At 41.1% G+C, this 20,930-nt stretch overlaps 3 protein-coding genes across 3 annotated transcripts in view; all 3 read left to right on the top strand.

Annotated features, from left to right (window-relative positions):
• Positions 1-20,930, top strand: part of LOC112432436 (protein NLRC3) — a 3,307,575-nt gene that overhangs the window by 1,371,560 nt on the left and 1,915,085 nt on the right. The window lies entirely within an intron of this gene.
• LOC143415795 (ribonuclease inhibitor-like) overlaps positions 1-20,930 on the top strand; it is an 80,418-nt gene that overhangs the window by 54,131 nt on the left and 5,357 nt on the right. The window lies entirely within an intron of this gene.
• On the top strand, positions 47-18,353 carry LOC112431878 (NACHT, LRR and PYD domains-containing protein 3-like). The gene is made up of 5 exons (XM_076881207.1): positions 47-399; positions 7,057-7,338; positions 9,866-11,633; positions 11,713-11,886; positions 18,158-18,353. The coding sequence occupies exons 2-5, from the start codon at positions 7,065-7,067 to the stop codon at positions 18,351-18,353; spliced, it is 2,412 nt and encodes an 803-aa protein (XP_076737322.1). The 5' UTR covers positions 47-399; positions 7,057-7,064.

Here is a 20,930-nt window from a genome sequence, read left to right as displayed (position 1 = left end):
CATTAACTCCCACTTCGATCACTATCACTATCAGAAAAATATCTCCTGTATGGCCCGCAATGAATCCTGGGATATGTTGGGCCACAAAGGACACACCTGACCCATCCTTCAAATTCAGGGAAATGAAGGACGCATTTGGAAGACTTCAAATTTGAACAGCCTTCGTCGCGTCCATGTGATACAATTTCCTACAAATGTGGCATTCGAAGCATCCTCTCCCTGAATTTGGAAACACCCAATGTGATGATAGAGAGCAGGAAGAACCAGTCTCAACAAGAGACACACACACCTGATTTCCTGTAACTGCAGAGGGGAGGAGCCACCCGAGCAGGTGGGAACAGGAAGAGAAACAGCTGAGCCTCCGTCAGAGCAGCAGGAGGACGGTGGAGCTGAGGCAGGGTGAGTGTTAACACCACATTGTTGTAGTTTTGCTGTCAGAGTCTCTGAGTGTGTTTGTTTGTGTGACTCTAGAGAGAAGAAGAGTCACAGTGAGCTCTGTAGCTGTGATTGGCTCAATAATCACCTTCAATGGACTGAACGCAGAGAACGAGCCGAGGAACCTGACAAACCTGTTTTTGTGTGTGTGTGTGTGTGTGTGTGTGTGTGTGTGTGTGTGTGTGTGTGTGTGTGTGTGTGTGTGTGTGTGTGTGTGTGTGTGTCTGTGTGTCTGTGTGTGTACATGTTTAGACATGTTTGTGAGGACAAAGAGTTGGTATGCTACTATACTTGTGGGGACTAATAGGGTCCCACAAAATGCCCGTCCCCACGAGTTTGAGGATATTTTTGAGGCTTTTTGGTGTCCTCACTAAAATCTGAAAACAAGTGTCTGTGTGTGTGTCTGTGTGTGTATGTGTCATAAAGAGAGTCGAGTTCACGGTCGCACACTTTCTATCACAGAGACTAGGGATGGGTATCGAAAACCGGTTCTTGTTGACAACCGGTTCCCACTGTTTCAATTCCTTGGAATTGTTTGCCATTTTTGCAAACGATTCTCATCGATTCCAGTCGCCCTGAATGACGTCACCACGTTGCGGAGCGTAATTTACCTGGCAGGAAACACTACGAATATGCAAAAGCATTTGCTCACAAAACACACGATGACCTTAAATGAATGTCGTGTTTTTAATTCCGCTCTGGACTCGTGAATCTCAACCCAGCAGCAGCGGTAACGTTTTCACGTCCTCTCCCGTTAATGCGGCAGGTAAATAATCAACTAACAGTGCATATTATGTTAGCGCGATCTGCCTTATCTGCCATTACTGCCATTACTGTGCGTTTAGGTGACCATGATGAGCAATGCTGGACTGGGACAAAAAATCGGCCCGAGCATTGTGACTACAGACCGGCCCACCAGGATAAAGATTGAAAATGTGACGTCATTCAGGGGTAAAACCGCAAAGGATTCTGGGAACTTGTGGCAAGAGGTACTAGCGCACGCAGGCGTTCAATTGAACTCAGTTACACAGCGATAAAAAGAAACCCAAAAAATGGCAAGAAGCTGTTGTATTATTAACTGCAATAGCCGGTCGCATGACAGCCACGGGAAGCCGACGGGTAAAGAGATCTTTTTTTAATCGGATTACGTCGTTGAAGAGAAATTTTTTAAGCCATGTTTACGAAGTAAGAGCCGACGGATGGTCTGGATATACCAAATATAACGTCTCAGAACACTCCAGCTCACATGTTAGTCTGCTCCAAGCATTCCCACAAAGGTCAGAGTTTTGTAGTATTAATACGTCATTTTTCTTAACATAATTAGTGATATAGGTTACAAGCAAGTCTGGCGCTGAACAGAAATTGTCGCGCTATGCTCCTTTATTTATTGTGCATAAATAGTGAATTGTCCTGACACAATATTGCGTTTCGCTTCTGTTATTACCATGGTACATTGACAAAGGCTACATTCACACTGAAGGCGAAAGCACATTAAATCCGATTTTTTTGACCCTATGCGACCCATATCCGATCATGGTATGACAGTGTGAACGTCACAAATCCGATATTTTCAAATCCGATCTGGGTCACTTTCGTATGTGGTCCTGAATCCGATACATATCCGATGTTTCAGAAAGCGACTGCTGTGTGAACGGTCATGTCGCATTAAATCCGTCTTTTAATTCACTGACACAAGACAGACGCCAATTATCAGCGCTGGAGAAGACATCGTGAAAGCTTCCTGGCCATCCGGTGAAACTGTTAGGAAGACAACGTTGGAGAAACGTGAACATTTTATTTGTACTGTATAATCTCCAGATTCTGACAGAAATCTGCAACTATCCTTTGAAGCACCGCTCCTCTAAAACAGCAATAAGGATCAATATTAGGTTATCTGCATTATTATGTAGATAACAAAATAACTTAAAGCAAAAATTGGGAAACGTGAAGTCCGAAGTCTTTATATTAAGGGCCATCAGTCAAACATATTGTTGGCTCTGGGTCTAAACAGAGCGCGTTGCGCCTGCGGCCGCTTTGAGCGTTCACACTAGAGTACGTTTGCTGTCACATTTTATTTGTAGTGTGAACGAGCGGACGAGCAGAGGCGGTGGTGTATGTTTCATGATCAACAACAGCTGGTGTGATTATGCAAACGTGCACCCGGTCAAATCCTTCTGCTCACCTCAAAAACCTTCTGCTCAAATCACCTTCTGAGAGATCCACAGCCTACGGCTCTTCAATGTGGTGTCACAGGGTCCCCGGGGAAAAAATTGTAAATGTAAAATAATAAAATAAATATTCTTCTGTTGCAATAACAAAGTATAACATAAATTATTCTGTAGCAATTACACAAGAATATCCAGTAATGTCCCTGCCTACAATTAAACACATTCACTTACTGAAAATCGGGGCATCTGCTGCGGCAAATGGCTGCAAGCCTTTGACCACAAACTTAGACACTGCTCGGTGACATTCATCTATCCTGGCCTGAAAGGAGACGCTACCGGTAAACTGCAGCGAGAACTGCCGGCGTCTGAGCCCGACTCTGTCGCTCTCATCATGGTCACCTAAATGCACAGTAATGGCAGGTTTTGTAATAAGGCAGATCACGCTAACATAATATGCACTGTTAGTTGATTATTTACCTGCCACATTAACGGGAGAGGACGAGCAAACGTTACCGCTGCTGCTGGGTTGAGATTCACGAGGCTGGAGCAGAATTAAAAACACGACATTCATTTAAGGTCATCGTGTGTTTTGTGAGCAAATGCTTTTGCATATTCGTAGTGTTTCCTCCCTTAAATGAAATATCTACTTTGCAAGTATTGCAAGTTGCCCTGTTGTCATCCGTTCTCATAAAGTATGACCAAACCTTTGAGTGTTTGAGCTGCTTATGCGCCGTGTTTCCTGCCAGGTAAATGACGCTCCGCAACGTGGTGACGTCATTCGGGGCGACTGGAATCGATAAGGGAATCGTTTGCAAAAATGGCAAACGATTCCAAGGAACTGAAACAGTTGGAACCGGTTCTCAACAAGAACCGGTTTTCGATACCCATCCCTACTCCTGGTGTAGAAAGTAATATTAAATAAATTCTAACAACAGCTTATCAAGCTTAAACGTGCTGCTGTTGTTCAGCTGCTGGTTTCCTCTTTCTGGTGCAAAGTGGGCCAAAAACAAACAAGAGAGACGGACTCGCGACAGAAAAGCCGATCAGCTGATCATTGATCAGTTTCATGATTGAAGTAGCAGCAGGAGAGGGAGGGGGAGAAGAGTCAGTCGCTCCATATATCGGTTGTTAAGCTTAACGCGGGGATGCTTTACAAACATTCAGAGATGAACTTACACACTTGCTTTACTTCTCTCTGGGATAACTTCCTCGGAGATGAAATGCCGGGTTGGTAGCGAGGCTCCAAATACACGCAGCAGCTCTCTCACGTGACGCATACTGCTGCGACGTGCTACGGTTATGAGCCGAGTTATGCCATGTCGCAAGTTTTTGATATTTAATGGATCGGATTACATTTTTAATTTCTCTCCAATATCCAATCCAGTAATTTCCGTCAGTATTGGACCGATACGTAATATTGGTCCATCTCTATTTCCCTTTCTGGATTAAGTAAGTTTGTAAAAGCAGCTCGATGTACAACCTGTTCTTTGGATCCTCTACCAGCCTGGGCTATAAAGGAACTGTGGTCAGCATTAGGACCCTACAACCTGTTTCTTTTAAATACTTCATTGAGTCTTTCCTGAATGTTTTAAATCAGCTGTGGTAGTACCAATCTTGAAAAAGCCTGGACTGAATGTTGACATGGTCGCAAATAGGGCAGGGTATCGTCACTGATTTCTAGAATCGATTTGATTCCGATTCACAAGGTCCTGAATCAATTCGATCCACGATTCGATTCAATTCGATTTGAATCTGGGAAATTTTGCCTCAGACAGTCAGAAATATTATAATTCAGATCAGTACATTTACATATTTTTGTATCTATAAAAAGGAAGCTGACACTCGCAAGACTTTATCAAAGGTGTGAGCATCACAGCAGAGGCCTTTGTGTCAAAGTAGCTGAAGATAAAACAGAAAAACATGAAGGTGGTTTTATAAAAATATTCTACAGTAGATCAAAAACGAAAGAAAACCATTAATCGACATATGAACATTACCTCTGAAGTTACAGCGGTTTTATGACAGACACAGCGTTTTGCAATTTGCATAATTTTAAAAAGTTTAAATTTGTTCAGAAGCCTGTTGAACGGCAGAAATTAGGTTTTCTTTTCGGAAGTAAGTAAAAGGAAAAAAACAGCGGCCGACAGCGCTGTAAACAACGGTAGACTTGTGCGTAACAAGCAAGCGAATAATGCAGAAAACAGATTTTTAGACAGGAAACTGTGTGTGTGAGAGAGAGAGAGAGAGAGAGAGAGCTGTGCATGACGTGTGATTTTATCCTGGTGGAAGCAAAACAGCAAAAGTCAGAGTGAGTTCATGACGATGTTTATGTGAAGCGTAGTTTGGATCTTCTTTTGCTGCTGGTTCAGTCAATATTGTTTGGAGAGAGATAAAACTAACAGCTTTAGAATCAGCGTAAAAAGGACGTAAACACAAAGCTCGGAGCCGCCGAAACATCAGAATCAGCGAGCTGTCGGCTTTCAGCCCCGACCGTGTCCGTGCCATCGGGTGAGAAAGGCGACATCTCACTGATTCTGATGTGTCGGCGGCTCTGAGCTTTGTGTTTACGTCTTTGTGCAGAATCCGTGTTCCTGCTCTCATTTACTGTTTCAGCTGTTTGGTGGTTGTTAAAGTTTTGTGAGGTTTAACCTGAGATTCTGGCGTTGGTGCAAAATGCAGCTGCTCGCATTTTAACAAGAACTGGGAAATTTGAGCACATTACCCCTGTTCTGAGATCTCTTCACTGGCTACCTTGTCAGGTTCGAGCAGATTTTAAGGTCCTGCTGCTCACCTACAAGGCTTTAAACGGATTGGCACCTTCATACCTCTCCGACCTTTTACACCTTTATGTTCCATCTCGTGCTCTCCGATCTCAGGACTCTGGTCTTCTAAAAGTTCTTAGAGCCAGAAAAAAGACAATTGGAGAGCTTTTTCTTTTCATGCCCCGTTTCTGTGGAACAACCTCCCACAAGATATTCGGCAGGCTGCTCTGTGGAGGTTTTTAAAACCAAGTTGAAGACACATTTGTTCACCCGATCCTACATGTCTTAATTCTATGGCTTTTAGTTTTTACATTTTTATTGTTTTTAACTTGTATTGTGTCTTTTACCTGTATTGCTATGTATCGCTTTTATTTAATTTATCTCTTTAGTTGTACAGCACTTTGTTTGAAAGCGCTTTATAAATAAAGTTATTATTATTATTACAAGGTCCACATTTACGGGAACATCTGCTACAGATATGGGAGAATATTTGATTTCTATTGTAGACAGAAGCCACGGGTGTGTTCAGTCAAACGTTTAGAATAAACTTTGGTCTATAAATGTGTTTCATGATTTATTTTTAACTCCAACTGCTTATTTGTACTATGCTTTCATTTCAGAGCGCAATGAGAAATAAAAAGGATATTTTCAATAAAACTGTCACGATCCTGGGTCTGTGACTCAGTGTTTTCTGTTTTGTATTGTTAATCTTTGATTTCATGATGTATCTTTGTTTATTCTTACGTTTTGGTTCTGTGTTTTATTGTACCTCTAAGTTCAGTCTTTGTATTTCCTGCTTTGTTGTGAAGGTCCGTGTCTCATGTCAGTGTGTTTAGTTTGCGTTTCCTCTGTCTCGTCTTGTCAATCACTCCCAGCTGTGTCCTCCTTCTGTGTCTCATTCCCTCGTTATCCCTCTGTGTATTTAAACCTTGTGTTTGCCTCTGTTAGTTGCTGGTTTGTCTGTGTATCTGTCAGGGTCCTGGGTCTCCTGATCTAGTGGTTTCAGTTCTTTGTGATTTTTGTGTTATGTCAGTTTAGTTTGTGAGTTATTCTATGCTTCCTAGGTTTTGATTCCCTGCCCCCCTTGTTTCTCTGTGCACTCTGTTCTGTGTTTAGTCTTCTCTGTCCATTTGTTCCGCCCTGTGTTGTTGCCTTCTGTGTCTCCCTCTGTGTAACTGTCTATATAGTGATGTGTTGTGGTGCTTTGCTCCCACCCCTTGTGTTCCGTGTTTTCGTCTTGCCTTCGTGTACTTCTTCATATTCGTGTACTATTAGTTTTTAGGTTTTTGCTTAGTTTCCATGCTCACCTTCGCCATTTCTGTTTGTATCACCATGTGATGAATAAACTCACTTGCATCTGAGCTGCCTGCATAAAGGGTCCTTTGATAATTTACACACGGCTCGCAAACCGTGACAAAAACACTGGAAAAATTGGGCTGTTCTAAAACGTTTGACGGGTAGTGTATATATTTAGTTTATATATTTTCTTTATTTATAATTGTTTGTTTTATATTGTAGCAAAGTCTTACTTGGATACTTCTCTATGTGCTTCTTCATGTGCAATTTTGTTGCATTCTGAGCCTAAGAAATTTATTGTGATGAACTGCTGTTAGAATCAAGTTAAATTCTGATAAATCAGACAATTACCTCTCCAGCTGTTGTTACAGTCTTTGTTTATCGGGTCCTTACAGGGTAAAAGATGACGACACCTAAAGAAATCCTTCTGGGGACTTTGGAGGATTTGGGATGTGATGACTTTGAAAAATTCACGTGGCATCTGAAGAACGGGTCTGTAGAAGGTTTACCAGCAATCCCAGAGAGTAAACTGGAGAATGCAGAGAGGACGGACATAGTGGATCTGATGTTTGATACCTACTCTATCAACACTTTTGAAGTCACTAAAAATCTTTTGGGGAGGATAAACAAGAATGATCTGTTGGAGAATTTAAATAAAACCATCCCAGAACCCACAGGTAAGTCAGGGAATGACTAAACAAAAAATACATAAACAATAAAAACCTTAGTTAACATTACACAGGTGCCATTAAAATCTATATAAATAATAAATCCAAAACACTTGCCAACACTTTCAGGAGTGAGAGACTGCAGAAAGCCAACAGTTTGTGTTTTATGCATCTGCACAAATAACCTCCTGTGTACACACATGAATATCTGCTCTTTGGGTTGGTTTGATTAAAATGGGACCAGCAGCAGGTTTTCTGCCCATTTTACAGATTTATATTGTCAGATTGGTTTTAGAGCTGTTTTATCAACATAAATGAGGCGACAACAACAGTTTGGGACACGTCACAAATATGATCAAAGTGCTTTTTCTTAAATCTATTTACCAGTTGAAGGTAAAGTCAAAAAAATGGCTGCCATTTCTTTCTGCTGTTTGGAGACCCAAACAAAAAAATGCCCAGACAGTAAATGCTTTTTATTATGGTTGATAAACAGGACACTAAGGTGATTGGTCAAAGGTTGGAGGAAAGCCACAGTTCTCCTTATATGACTGAAATCCACCATTTCAGCTCATGTTTTTTCTTCTGCAGCTTTCTTGGAGATTCCACTTCAGCCTTCTGCTGGCAACGCTCCAGTTACCAAGCTTCCCTTAGGCAGCATCATTAGAAGACATAGCATACATTTACACTGCTATGCAGATGATACCCAGCTCCATCTGTCCATGAAGTCAGATAACACACACCAATGAGTTAAACTGCAGGAATGTCTTAAAGACACAAAGACCTGGATGGCCGCTAACTTTCTGCTTCTTAATTCAGATAAAACTGAGGTTATTGTACTCGGCCCTGAAAATCTTAGAAATATGGTATCTAAGCAGATTCTTACTCTGGATGGCATTACCTTGGCCTCCAGTAACACTGTGAGGAACCTTGGAGTCATTTTTGACCAGGACATGTCCTTCAACGCACATATTAAACAAATATGCAAGACTGCTTTCTTCCATTTGTGCAACTAAAGTTAGAAATATCCTGTCTCAGAGAGACTCTGAAAAACTAGTTCATGCATTTATTACTTCCAGGCTGGACGACTGTAATTCATTATTATCAGGATGTCCAAAAAACTCGCTGAAAAGCCTTCAGCTAATCCAAAATGCTGCAGCAAGAGTCCTGACAGGGACTAGAAAGAGAGAGCATATTTCTCCTGTATTGGCTTCCCTTCACTGGCTTCCTGTTAAATCCAGAATTCAAAATCCTGCTCCTCACATACAAGGTCTTAAATAATCAGGCCCCATCTTATCTTAATGACCTTGTAGTACCATATCACCCTATTAGAGCACTTCGCTCTCACACTGCAGGCCTACTTGTTGTTCACAGAGTATTTAAAAGTAGAATGGGAGGCAGAGCCTTCAGTTTTCAGGACCCAAAAAGATATTTGTTTTTTTTTTTCTGTTGTATTATTGTAGGTTCTTTACCTTACAATATAAAGCACATTGGGGTGACTGTTGTTGTTATTTGGAGGAATTAATAAAAAAAACTTTTATACTTGAAATTCTTTCATTTATTCTACATATTTATTCATCACTGGCTCCATATTGTTGTTTATGTAATATGTGAAATGTTGCTAGTATTGATTTGGTGCTGTATAAATAAACATAATTAAATCGAATGTGTCTCTATAAAACCTGCCCTCAGTTATAACCCAAGTGTCAGGGCTCAATGGCTCATGAAAAGGAATGGAGTCAAGCACAGAACCAAAAAACGGAGGCTGAGTGACTTTTAACAGAAATGTATTTTACTAGATTTCTTGACGGAGAAAGCTGAATCACGGCTAAATTCAACAGCAAGCGAGGTATTATGAGAAGTGCAGAGCTGAGGCCAGAACATAAGCTGAGGCAGGTCAAAGGAACAACAGGGGCAGAATCGGGCGAATAGAAACTATCCAGGATCACTGGAACAAAGGAGATAATAATCAGAGTGGTCCACAGTGTAGTGAATGAGTCCAAGATTTAAAAACTAAGAGGTGTTACGTGGCTGCAGGTGGAGATCAGCTGGAGGAGGAGATGAATTAAATCTGGGTACAGAGTGAGATGTGGGTGCACATGGAGGCAGGCAGGTGAGGATGGCAGTTTGCAAGAGTGAGTTTTCCCAGCAGTGGCAGGCCAGAATCCTGAGGCGTGACTTATGGCGAGAGTTGGAAGATGTATCCAGGTGCCGACTAGGGAACAGGAAAAGAGGGTTACGCGAAACAAGCTGAGGAGCACAAGACAAAATGTGAGGCAGAGAACTGACTGTGGTAAGCAGACAATCTGGAGAAGGTTCATTGTGAGTGCTGCTCATAAATACTGCCGGAGTAATTGGCAACAGGTGAGGAGCAGGGAGGAGCGAGGAGGGCTCCACCCAGGGGAGGAGAGCTGATGCTGTGGAAAGTTACTCAGACTCACCCGGATCATGACACCAAGAGTCCAGTGAACTGAACACATAACCACAGTAACCAGAATGCAGTTTTCTCATTTGTGTCATTTGCTGTTTATTCATGCAGAGATTCTCACTGAGTGTCAGCTCAAACTCAAGTCAGACCTGAAGCAGAAGTTCCAGTGTGTGCTCGAGGGGATTTCTACAACAGAAAACTCGACCCTCCTGAGTCAGATCTACACAGAGCTCTACATCACAGGGGGAGGGACTGCAGAGGTCAATGATGAACATGAGGTCAGACAGATTGAAACAGCATCCAGGAAACCAGACAGACCAGAAACAACCATCAGACAAGAAGACATCTTTAAACTCCCACCTGGAAGAGATAAACCAATCAGAACAGTGCTGACAATGGGAGTGGCTGGCATTGGGAAAACAGTCCTAACACAGAAGTTCACTCTGGACTGGGCTGAAGACAAAGCCAACCAGGACATCCAGTTCATGTTTCCATTCACTTTCAGAGAGCTGAATCTGCTGAAGGAGGAAAAGTTCAGCTTGGTGGAACTTGTTCATCACTTCTTCACTGAAACCAAAGAAGCAGGAATCTACATCTTTGAAGACTTCCAGGTTGTGTTCATCTTTGATGGTCTGGATGAGTGTCGACCTCCTCTGAACTTCCACAAAACTACAATCCTGACTGACCCTAGAAAGTCCACCTCAGTGGATGTGCTGCTGATAAACCTCATCAGGGGGAAACTGCTTCCCTCTGCTCGCCTCTGGATAACCACACGACCTGCAGCAGCCAATCAGATCCCAGACTGTGTTGGCGTGGTGACAGAGGTCAGAGGGTTCACTGACCCACAGAAGGAGGAGTACTTCAGGAAGAGATTCAGAGATTCGGAGCAGGCCAGCAGCATCATCTCCCACATCAAGACATCACGAAGCCTCCACATCATGTGCTACATCCCAGTCTTCTGCTGGATCACTGCTACAGTTCTGGAGTTTGTCATGAAGAACAAAGAGAGCAAAGATCTGCCTAAGACTCTCACAGAGCTCTACCTACGCCTTGTGCTATTTCACCTAAAAACGAAGGACATCAAGTATGATGGAGGAGCTGAGACAGAGTCATGCAGGAAGATCATTGAGTCTCTGGGAAAACTGGCCTTTGATCAGCTGCAGAAAGGAAACCTGATCTTCTATAAATCAGACCTGACAGAGTGTGGCATCGATATCAGAGCAGCCTCAGTGTACTCAGGAGTGTTCACACAGATCTTTAAAGCTGATGAGTGCCACATGTTCAACAATGTTGTTTACTGTTTCGTCCATCTGAGCATTCAGGAGTTCTTTGCTGCTCTTCATGTCTATCTGACCTTCATCAACTCTGGAGTCAACCTGCTTAAGAAACAATCTCCTCTCTTTAAAATCTTCCAGAAAACACTTACTGTAAAAGACTTCTACCAGAGTGCTGTGGACAAAGCCTTAGAGAGTCCAAATGGCCACCTGGACTTGTTCCTCCGCTTCCTCCTGGGTCTTTCACTGCAGACCAATCAGGATCTCCTATGCATGCTGACACAGACAGGAAGTAGCTCACAGACCAATCAGGAAACAGTTCACTACATCAAGAAGAAGCTCAGTGGGAAACTGTCTGCAGAGAAAAGCATCAACCTGTTCCACTGTCTGAATGAACTGGATGATCGTTCTCTAGTGGAGGAGATCCAACAGTCCCTGAGATCAGGACGTCTCTCCACAGATCAACTGTCTCCTGCTCAGTGGTCGGCTCTGGTCTTCATCTTACTGTCATCAGATCTGGATGAGTTCGACCTGGAGAAATACTCCCGTTCAGAGAAGGCATTTTTGAAGCTGCTGCCAGTGGTCAAAGCATCCAAGAAAGTGCTGTAAGTGAATCTATGAACAAATATGTTTAATAATGCTAGATGAATAAAAGAATATGTCTCCATTGTTATTCTTCCTCAGGCTGAGAGATTGTAAACTCTCAAAAAGAAGCTTTGAAGCTTTGTCTGAAATTCTCAGCTCCCCATCCAATCATCTGAGAGAGCTGGACCTGAGCTCGAACTACCTGCAGGATTCAGAATTGGATTTGCTGTGTGTTGGACTAAAGAGTCCTGACTGTAAACTTGAAACTCTCAGGTAAGGATACAGACTTTTTGACACTTTTTGACTCTTAAATCTGTAAGTTTATCTTGATGCGGACGTTCAAAGTCAGCACAATTTTCCTTTTAAGTTCCTGAGTTTATATTTTTGACTGTCAGGTTGTCTGGACAGATGTTTTTATTTTATTTTATTTTTTTACTTGTCCCTAAAGTCAGAACTAAACCCACATGTAGATGACTTTCTGTTACTGGAGCAGCCTTCCTGAAGACAGCAGTGTGTTTTCATGCTTTTAAAGCCAAACTCACCTTTCAGACCTGGCTTTCATTTATTATCTATTTTTGTTTGTTTATTATATATTTATTTCTACTGTTTAACTACTGCTCACATCTGTTATCCTCCTTTTTAATTGTTCATTTCTTTTTACCCAGTGTTTCTATATTGCACTTTGTATTTGTCATCTATATTTATCATGCACTACTTTGCTCATTTATTGTTTGGTTTTAATGTTATTAAATTTCGGTTCTTTTGGTATTTGTTATGGCCAAAAAGACACGGCTCAAAAGTGGTCTTTTTACTTTTTAAGTTATTAAATTTGTAACTGTAGTGATTTGTGTGTGTGACAGAGAGGCACTGCCAGGGATTTTTGACACAAGTTGTTCTTGTAAAATCAGTCTGTGAAGGTTCTCAGACATCCAGGTCATCGTAGTCTAAGGAGCTTGGAAAGAAAAGCGTCTGGACTTCTTTAAGTTTCCTTGAAGATGTTTCACCTCTTATGAGAGAAGCGTCTTCAGTTCTAAGGGTCAAATGGTGGAGTGGGGCAGTCAGTGAAAGGGCAATGGTAGTGTCTCAGGGTTTGTATGTTTGGGGGGTTCAGAGGGAAAAGATGAATGCAGGTCTGGAGTTGCTGTGTGAGAGCAGGGAGTGAATCTGATCAAACATGAGTGTCATGAAGCCTGTTTGCAGTTATTTGCACTGTTTTCCACTCTGGATGTTGTTTCTGTTCAGCTGTGAGTATAAAAGGCTCCATTCTACAACCTGTTTGTGTTAGTTGTTCAATAGAAACATTATTTGGTGCTGATGTTGCACTTCTTTTATTCACAACCAAAGAGTTTTTGAAGTCTGCATCAGACTGATTTAAATGACTTTTGAATATTACTTTAAATACTTAGATTTAAAATTCTGATAAAAGTTTAAATACAAAGATCACTATATTCTAATGTTTTGGCTGCAGTGTGTTTTTGCAGACAGGTATAACAGAACAGCTTTAGTGTTTAGATTTTTTAAACTTGAGTATGAATTTATACAAAATGCAGCAAGAGATTAAAAAAAACGTTTGATTATAAAATCGACTATATTGGATTCATATCGATATCGGACATAAAACGTGGCATCGTTCCATCTCTGCTTTGATTAGAGACACAGCTCTAATCAAAGAGATGGTCCGCTTGCCAACGCCCCAGAGAGAAGGGTTACATCTCCTGGGTTTAGGTGTTTTCCAATTTGTCATCATTTTGAAAAGTTTACATTTCTTCAGTGTTGAGCAGCAGAAATGAGGCTTTACTGTCAGAGGCCGACAGCACTGAACACAACAGCAGACTGGTGGCTAATAAACAGTGAATGATGCAGAAACAGATGTTTGAAGCTGTTCTTGGAGTACACTGAGAGAGAGAGAGCTGTGCAGGCAGGAACAGCCAAAGTCAGAGAGAATTCATGAGCATATTGATCAAACGTGAAGCAGAGTTTGGATCTTCTTTTGCTGCTGCTTCACTCAGTTTTGGTTGGAGACAGATGAAACCTGCAGCTTCAGGATCTGTGAGCTGTCCACTTTCAGCCCCGACGGCGTGTCCGTGTACGTGCCGTCGAGTGAACGATCCACGCTCTGTGTTTCCATCTTTGTGTGTTTAGCTGCTCTCATTTACTGTTTTATCTGTTTGCTGCTTGTTGAAATAGTTTGTGAGCTTTAATCTGAGATTCTGGCAAAATACATTTATATTAAACATCGATTCAGGATTGAATGAATCAACATCGTTTTATTCAAATTAAAACCATTTAAATGGGAACATGAATTTTTTACAGCCGCCTCTAATGCTGGGTAATGTCAGCTGGTCCATGTGCAGCTGGCTGTGAGGCTCAGGGAGCATCTACAAAGTGCAACACTGAAAGAACATCATCCATAAATATTGAGTAAGAACTGGACTCTCATACAGCGAGACTCAAATGCCTTTAAACATCAGCTTATCCTGCTGATCCAAGTCCAACACTGAGTTTGTAAAAACATGTTTGTCAATCATTTTGTTTGGTTTCTGAGGAAAAAGATTCAATAAGTTGCTGCTAATACACAACATTTCATCATATTTCCTCATAACCCTCTTTTGTCTGACCATTTGATCCCATTTGAATTTGCAATAAAGGATCCACAGAGTTTGGTGACAATAATGACAGTAGATGTTTGTGTGAAAGTGCTGGAAGCAAATGAGTGTGTGATGTTTTTTCAGTGTTGCACTTTGTAGACGCTCCCTGAGCACTGGTCTCACAGCCAGCTGCACATAGAGACCAGTGTTGTTAGTCCAGGTCAGAAGATGACTTGTTGGAATGAAAATGAGCTTGTAGTTTGTCTGCTTTAATAATGTGACTGGAAAAAGGTGTTGGACTTCAAATATGTCCATTTCTTTCACACTTCACCTTTAAAAGTGAAGCCATGTGGTTCCTGGAAGGAAAAACACGACTTTTTCAAGTCTTTGTCCTGTTTTTATGAGACATGTACGACTTTAATGTTCTTTTTTTTTTTAACTCAATTTTTATTATAATTTACAACATTGCAACTTGTGCTTGTCGATGTTCACAAGTAGGACAGTTACAGGAACTGCAATGCAGAAATGTAGGTTAAAATAAGAACTGCAATTAGGAAGCACAAAACAAAACTGGGAAGCAAAACAAAACCCAAGCAAGCAAACAAACAAACAAACAGACAACAACAAAAACAAAAAGAAAACAAAATCTTTATGTAATATTAAATAACATGTGACAAACTTAGCCATAAATGGACAAAACGAAACAGACCTATGCTAAATTATTGAAACAGTAAAGCATGTATGGGTCGCCAACGCTCAGTAAACAATTCTCTCTGAATCCGCAGAGCAGATGTTATTTCCTCCATCTGGTAAATTTATCTTGCTTTATCAATCCACATATTATATGAAGGTGGGTCAAGATTCAGCCATTTAATAGTGATACACTTTAGTGCTGCTGTAAGATTCTTAAGAGATACGTTTTATTGTTTCCCGCAAAACCCTTTGGTAAGACTCCTAAAATGACTAACTGTTGGTCTTTGTATTGTTGGAAAACTGTACTGAGAACTTTAAATATGTCATTCCAAAGTGAGCAGATTTTTGGGCATGACCAGAATATATGTGAGTGGGTTCCTAAAGAAGTACCACAATTTCGCCAGCAGGTGTCAGGATTTGTAGGCTTCATTTTGGCCATTATCTCTGGGGTTCTAAAATATCTCATGACCACCTTCCATTTAAATTCTCTCCACAGCCCAGAATTAGCCACCAGATGGGCTTCACCGAACACCTCTTCCCAGGTGTCCTCTGAGATTTGAGTGCCAGTCTCAGCTTCCCACCTTGCCTTAATATCCAAAGTTGCATTTGTATTGAAACTCATAAATGCGTTATAAAAATGACTGATTAATTTTGGGGAGGAATTACTTTGAAATGTTTTTAGAAATATTTCCTCAATGGGTGAGGGCTCCAAAACTTGCCTCCATTCTTTATGTTTTGTCAAAAAGCTTCTTAGCTGCAGAAATCTAAAAAAGTCAGAAGAAGGAAGCCGAAACTGACCTCAACTGTTCAAATGAGCTCAGGTGCCCATTCCTCACAACATGACAAAGTTGATGAAGCCCGCTATGTGACCATGCTCTGAAGCCAGAGTCTTCCACAATAGGAGAAAAACCCTGCAGGGAGGAGAGCCTTGATAACATTGAAATTTCTTTTGGAAGACCAAATGATTGTTTGATTCTACGCCAAATCTTTAGTGTGACCCTCGTCCGTTCCCCCATATGCACATTTTTAATTGAAATGTTAGAACAAAGCAGGGATTCCAATGATCTTTCGCACATTGTCTTCTCAATGTTTAGCCACTGAGTTTCAGACAAATCCCGCACCCATACAGTCAGGGGTCTCATCTGAGCTGCCCAGAAATAATATTTCAGGTTTGGAACAGCCAATCCCCCCTGCAGGTTTGACAGTTTTAATGTTTGGAACTTGATCATCCCTCATGTGTATTTAGTCTCTGTGTCGCGTCATCTGTGTTCCCACCCTCCATATTTTCATGCCCAGTCTTTTGTATTCTTAGCCATAGCTTTCTGTGTCTTCATGATTTATTATAGTATTAGTTCCCCAGTTTAGTTCTCTTCACTGTGATTCTGCCTTGTTTGATGTCTTCAGCCGAAATAAAGGCTCGCTTTTAGTTCAAAACTCAGTTTCATGTCTGCGCCAGTGTCTGCGCCTGAGTCCTCCACACACTCTCCATACGGTCAGCTACTGTGACCGTGACACTAAACTACATGCTGTGTGCAGCCACTCTCCTGAGCCTGTATTATATACACAGCGGTTACAATGACAAACTGAATACAATCTCATATCTACAAAACAGGCTGAGTCAAAGTTGCAGCTACGCTTATGAACATGGAGAAAAAACAGGCGAGTTATCAGCTCACCAGCTACGACTAAGAACAGCTAACCAACTATCCTTGAGATCCACAATGATTTCAATAAGGTGTTTGATATTCCCTCCTTGGGAGAAGATGCGATCGCTAGTCTGGAGGAACCTGTCTCTAATGTTGGAATTGAAACGGCCGTACGGAGCATGCAGTCTGGAAAATCTGCTGCCCCGACGGGTATCCATCTGATTTTTTCATAAAATTTTCTGACCGACTGAATTCACTGTTAAAATCAACTTTTGAAGAATCCTTCCTCTCACAGTCGTTGCCTCCAACAATGCATCAAGCAGTGATGTGTTTAATTGTAAAACAGGAAAAAGACCATTTAGATTGTCGTTCATGTCGTTTAATATCTTTGTTCAACACAGACACCAAGATCCTGGCTCAAGTGTTGGCCCGTCGCTTACACAAGTATTTGTCCTCCATTATTTCACCAGACGGGCTTTATTAGGCACTCTTTTTTGAACATTAGAGCTCTATTAAATATCATTTATACCCATGTTAAAGGTGATACATTGGAAACTGTCATTTGGCTTGACGCAGAAAAGGCGTTGGATCGGGTGAGATGGGATTTTTTTTTATACGCTTAAAAAATGTGGCTTTAATTTTGTATCTTGGATAAAAGTATTGTATTGCTCCCCTCTAACAGCCGTCCAGACTAACAATAATCTGCCCCCCAGGACAGGGATGCCCTCTGTCTCCTTTTTGCCATTGAACCGCTAGCTGTTGCTCTGAGACAATGTGTTGGTGTTGAGGGAAAACATCGAGGGGGTATCGAACATGAAGTCTCTCTTTATGCCGACGACATGATTTTATTTATTTCCAACCCATCGAACAGCCTCCGCAAACTTTTGGATAGACTTACAATAATAATAATAATAATACGTTTTATTTATATGCGCCTTTAAGAGCCTCAAGGTCACCTTAATGCATACTTAAGGAATTTGGGACAATTTCTGGATATAAAGTGAATTTTGGGAAGAGCGAGGCAAAGTCTATCTGTACGACAACTGGGGAGTTTTGTGTATTTTAGCCCCTTTTAAACCCAGCTATAACAAGTTTAAGTACTCGGGCATCTGGGTGACAAGAAAACCACAAAGACTTGTATAAAACTATCTTCCTTTATTGTCGAAGCTTAAAGAGGATTTTGGAAAATGTGAGTTTTGCCTCTTTATATTTATGGTGGGGATGCAGAACAAGGAGCAAAGATGAATGTGATGCTGAATCAGCAGAAGACTTGGACTCATTTGATTCCAGCTTTGATATCATTGATTTCAATATGTCCATTTCTGTCACACTTCACCTTTAAAAGTGAAGCCATGTGGTTCCTGGAAGGAAAAACACGACTTTTTCAAGTCTTTGTCCTGTTTTTATGAGAAATGTACGACTTTAATGTGAAACATTCAGAGTTTTTTCTCTTGTTGTGTTTGTTTGAAGCTGCTTCCTGTTGGCTTCAGCTGTTTGGAGTTTCCATTTTCTAAACTTCTACATTCTGAACCTTCTTCAGCTCTGAACAGATGATGAAACACTGAATGATTTCAAGCACTTTGTCTAATAAACTTACATCTTTCATTCTTTATACAGATTGTGGAGCTGTGGTTTGTCAGAGATCAGCTGTGATTATCTGGCAGCAGCACTGAAGTCCAACCCCTCCCATCTGAGACAGCTGGACCTGAGCGACAACTACAAGCTGCAGGATCCAGGAGTGAAGCATCTGTGTGGTTTCCTGGAGAGTCCAGGATGTAAACTTGAAACTCTGAGGTCAGTCAGCATGTTTTAGTTGTGCTGAGATGAATATGATGTGAAAGTTGTGCTGACACTAAACTGCAGACATCAGGCTGATATTATACTGATCCACACTGAGGATCTTCATGGTAAAGTCTGTTTTCTTCTTCTCTGGTTTAGTCCATTGACTGCAGCAGAACAATGTTCACATTTCAAACAGTGATACTCAACGTATGGCCCGCGGCCCACACGCGGCCTGCCCACCTTTCCTGATTCAGAGAGAGGGGACCCTGATTAACTGTGTAGCTTCTTCCTCACAGTTCTAAGTATCAGACACAACAATGAATAATCCACAGCTGACTGTCTTTAGCAGGTCAAAGGTCACGGCACACAGCAGACAGTCAGAAATATTCTAACTCTGATCATTTATCAGTTGTGACACTGTGAGACTTGATCAGAGGTGTGATCATCACAGCAGAGGCCTTTGTGTCAAAGTCACTGAGGATCAAACAGAAACACATGAAGCAGATTTTCCTCTTCTGGCTTTTTATAGCAGATAACCTTCAAAATATTCTGCAGTCGATCAAAAACTGAAGCAAACCATGAAGCAACATGTGAACATGAGCTGATGCTGCTGAAGTGAAGCAAAGTTACAGAGGTTTGATTACAGACACAGCTGAGAGTTTGTAATCTGTCATCATTTTAAAAAGTTTCCATGGAACAGCAGAAATGAGGCTTTACTGTCAGAGGCCGACAGCACTGAACACAACAGCAGACTGGTGGCTAATAAACAGTGAATGATGCAGAAACAGATGTTTGAAGCTGTTCTTGGAGTACACTGAGAGAGAGAGAGCTGTGCAGGCAGGAACAGCCAAAGTCAGAGAGAATTCATGAGCATATTGATCAAACGTGAAGCAGAGTTTGGATCTTCTTTTGCTGCTGCTTCACTCAGTTTTGGTTGGAGACAGATGAAACCTGCAGCTTCAGGATCTGTGAGCTGTCCACTTTCAGCCCCGACGGCGTGTCCGTGTACGTGCCGTCGAGTGAACGATCCACGCTCTGTGTTTCCATCTTTGTGTGTTTAGCTGCTCTCATTTACTGTTTTATCTGTTTGCTGCTTGTTGAAATAGTTTGTGAGCTTTAATCTGAGATTCTGGCAAAATACATTTATATTAAACATCGATTCAGGATTGAATGAATCAACATCGTTTTATTCAAATTAAAACCATTTAAATGGGAACATGAATTTTTTACAGCCGCCTCTAATGCTGGGTAATGTCAGCTGGTCCATGTGCAGCTGGCTGTGAGGCTCAGGGAGCATCTACAAAGTGCAACACTGAAAGAACATCATCCATAAATATTGAGTAAGAACTGGACTCTCATACAGCGAGACTCAAATGCCTTTAAACATCAGCTTATCCTGCTGATCCAAGTCCAACACTGAGTTTGTAAAAACATGTTTGTCAATCATTTTGTTTGGTTTCTGAGGAAAAAGATTCAATAAGTTGCTGCTAATACACAACATTTCATCATATTTCCTCATAACCCTCTTTTGTCTGACCATTTGATCCCATTTGAATTTGCAATAAAGGATCCACAGAGTTTGGTGACAATAATGACAGTAGATGTTTGTGTGAAAGTGCTGAAAGCAAATGAGTGTGTGATGTTCTTTCAGTGTTGCACTTTGTAGACGCTCCCTGAGCACTGGTCTCACAGCCAGCTGCACATAGAGACCAGTGTTGTTAGTCCAGGTCAGAAGATGACTTGTTGGAATGAAAATGAGCTTGTAGTTTGTCTGCTTTAATAATGTGACTGGAAAAAGGTGTTGGACTTCAAATATGTCCATTTCTGTCACACTTCACCTTTAAAAGTGAAGCCATGTGGTTCCTGGAAGGAAAAACACGACTTTTTCAAGTCTTTGTCCTGTTTTTATGAGAAATGTACGACTTTAATGTTCTTTTTTTTTTTAACTCAATTTTTATTATAATTTACAACATTGCAACTTGTGCTTGTCGATGTTCACAAGTAGGACAGTTACAGGAACTGCAATGCAGAAATGTAGGTTAAAATAAGAACTGCAATTAGGAAGCACAAAACAAAACTGGGAAGCAAAACAAAACCCAAGCAAGCAAACAAACAAACAAACAGACAACAACAAAAACAAAAAGAAAACAAAATCTTTATGTAATATTAAATAACATGTGACAAACTTAGCCATAAATGGACAAAACGAAACAGACCTATGCTAAATTATTGAAACAGTAAAGCATGTATGGGTCGCCAACGCTCAGTAAACAATTCTCTCTGAATCCGCAGAGCAGATGTTATTTCCTCCATCTGGTAAATTTATCTTGCTTTATCAATCCACATATTATATGAAGGTGGGTCAAGATTCAGCCATTTAATAGTGATACACTTTAGTGCTGCTGTAAGATTCTTAAGAGATACGTTTTATTGTTTCCCGCAAAACCCTTTGGTAAGACTCCTAAAATGACTAACTGTTGGTCTTTGTTAATTGTTGGAAAACTGTACTGAGAACTTTAAATATGTCATTCCAAAGTGAGCAGATTTTTGGGCATGACCAGAATATATGTGAGTGGGTTCCTAAAGAAGTACCACAATTTCGCCAGCA

This window comes from Maylandia zebra, unplaced genomic scaffold (genome assembly GCF_041146795.1).
Source record: "Maylandia zebra isolate NMK-2024a unplaced genomic scaffold, Mzebra_GT3a scaffold03, whole genome shotgun sequence".
Classification (NCBI taxonomy): domain Eukaryota; kingdom Metazoa; phylum Chordata; class Actinopteri; order Cichliformes; family Cichlidae; genus Maylandia; species Maylandia zebra.
The sequence above is the reverse complement of the archived record's forward strand: the minus strand, read 5'-3'. Positions and strand labels throughout refer to the sequence as shown.

Bases quoted from the DNA above. Each gene is read 5' to 3' on its own strand.
- LOC112431878 (XM_076881207.1), top strand. From the start codon at position 7,065: ATGACGACACCTAAAGAAATCCTTCTGGGGACTTTGGAGGATTTGGGA. The intron at 7,339-9,865 runs GTAAGTCAGGGA...TTATTCATGCAG, and splicing joins AACCATCCCAGAACCCACAG to AGATTCTCACTGAGTGTCAG. The intron at 11,634-11,712 runs GTAAGTGAATCT...ATTCTTCCTCAG, and splicing joins AAAGCATCCAAGAAAGTGCT to GCTGAGAGATTGTAAACTCT.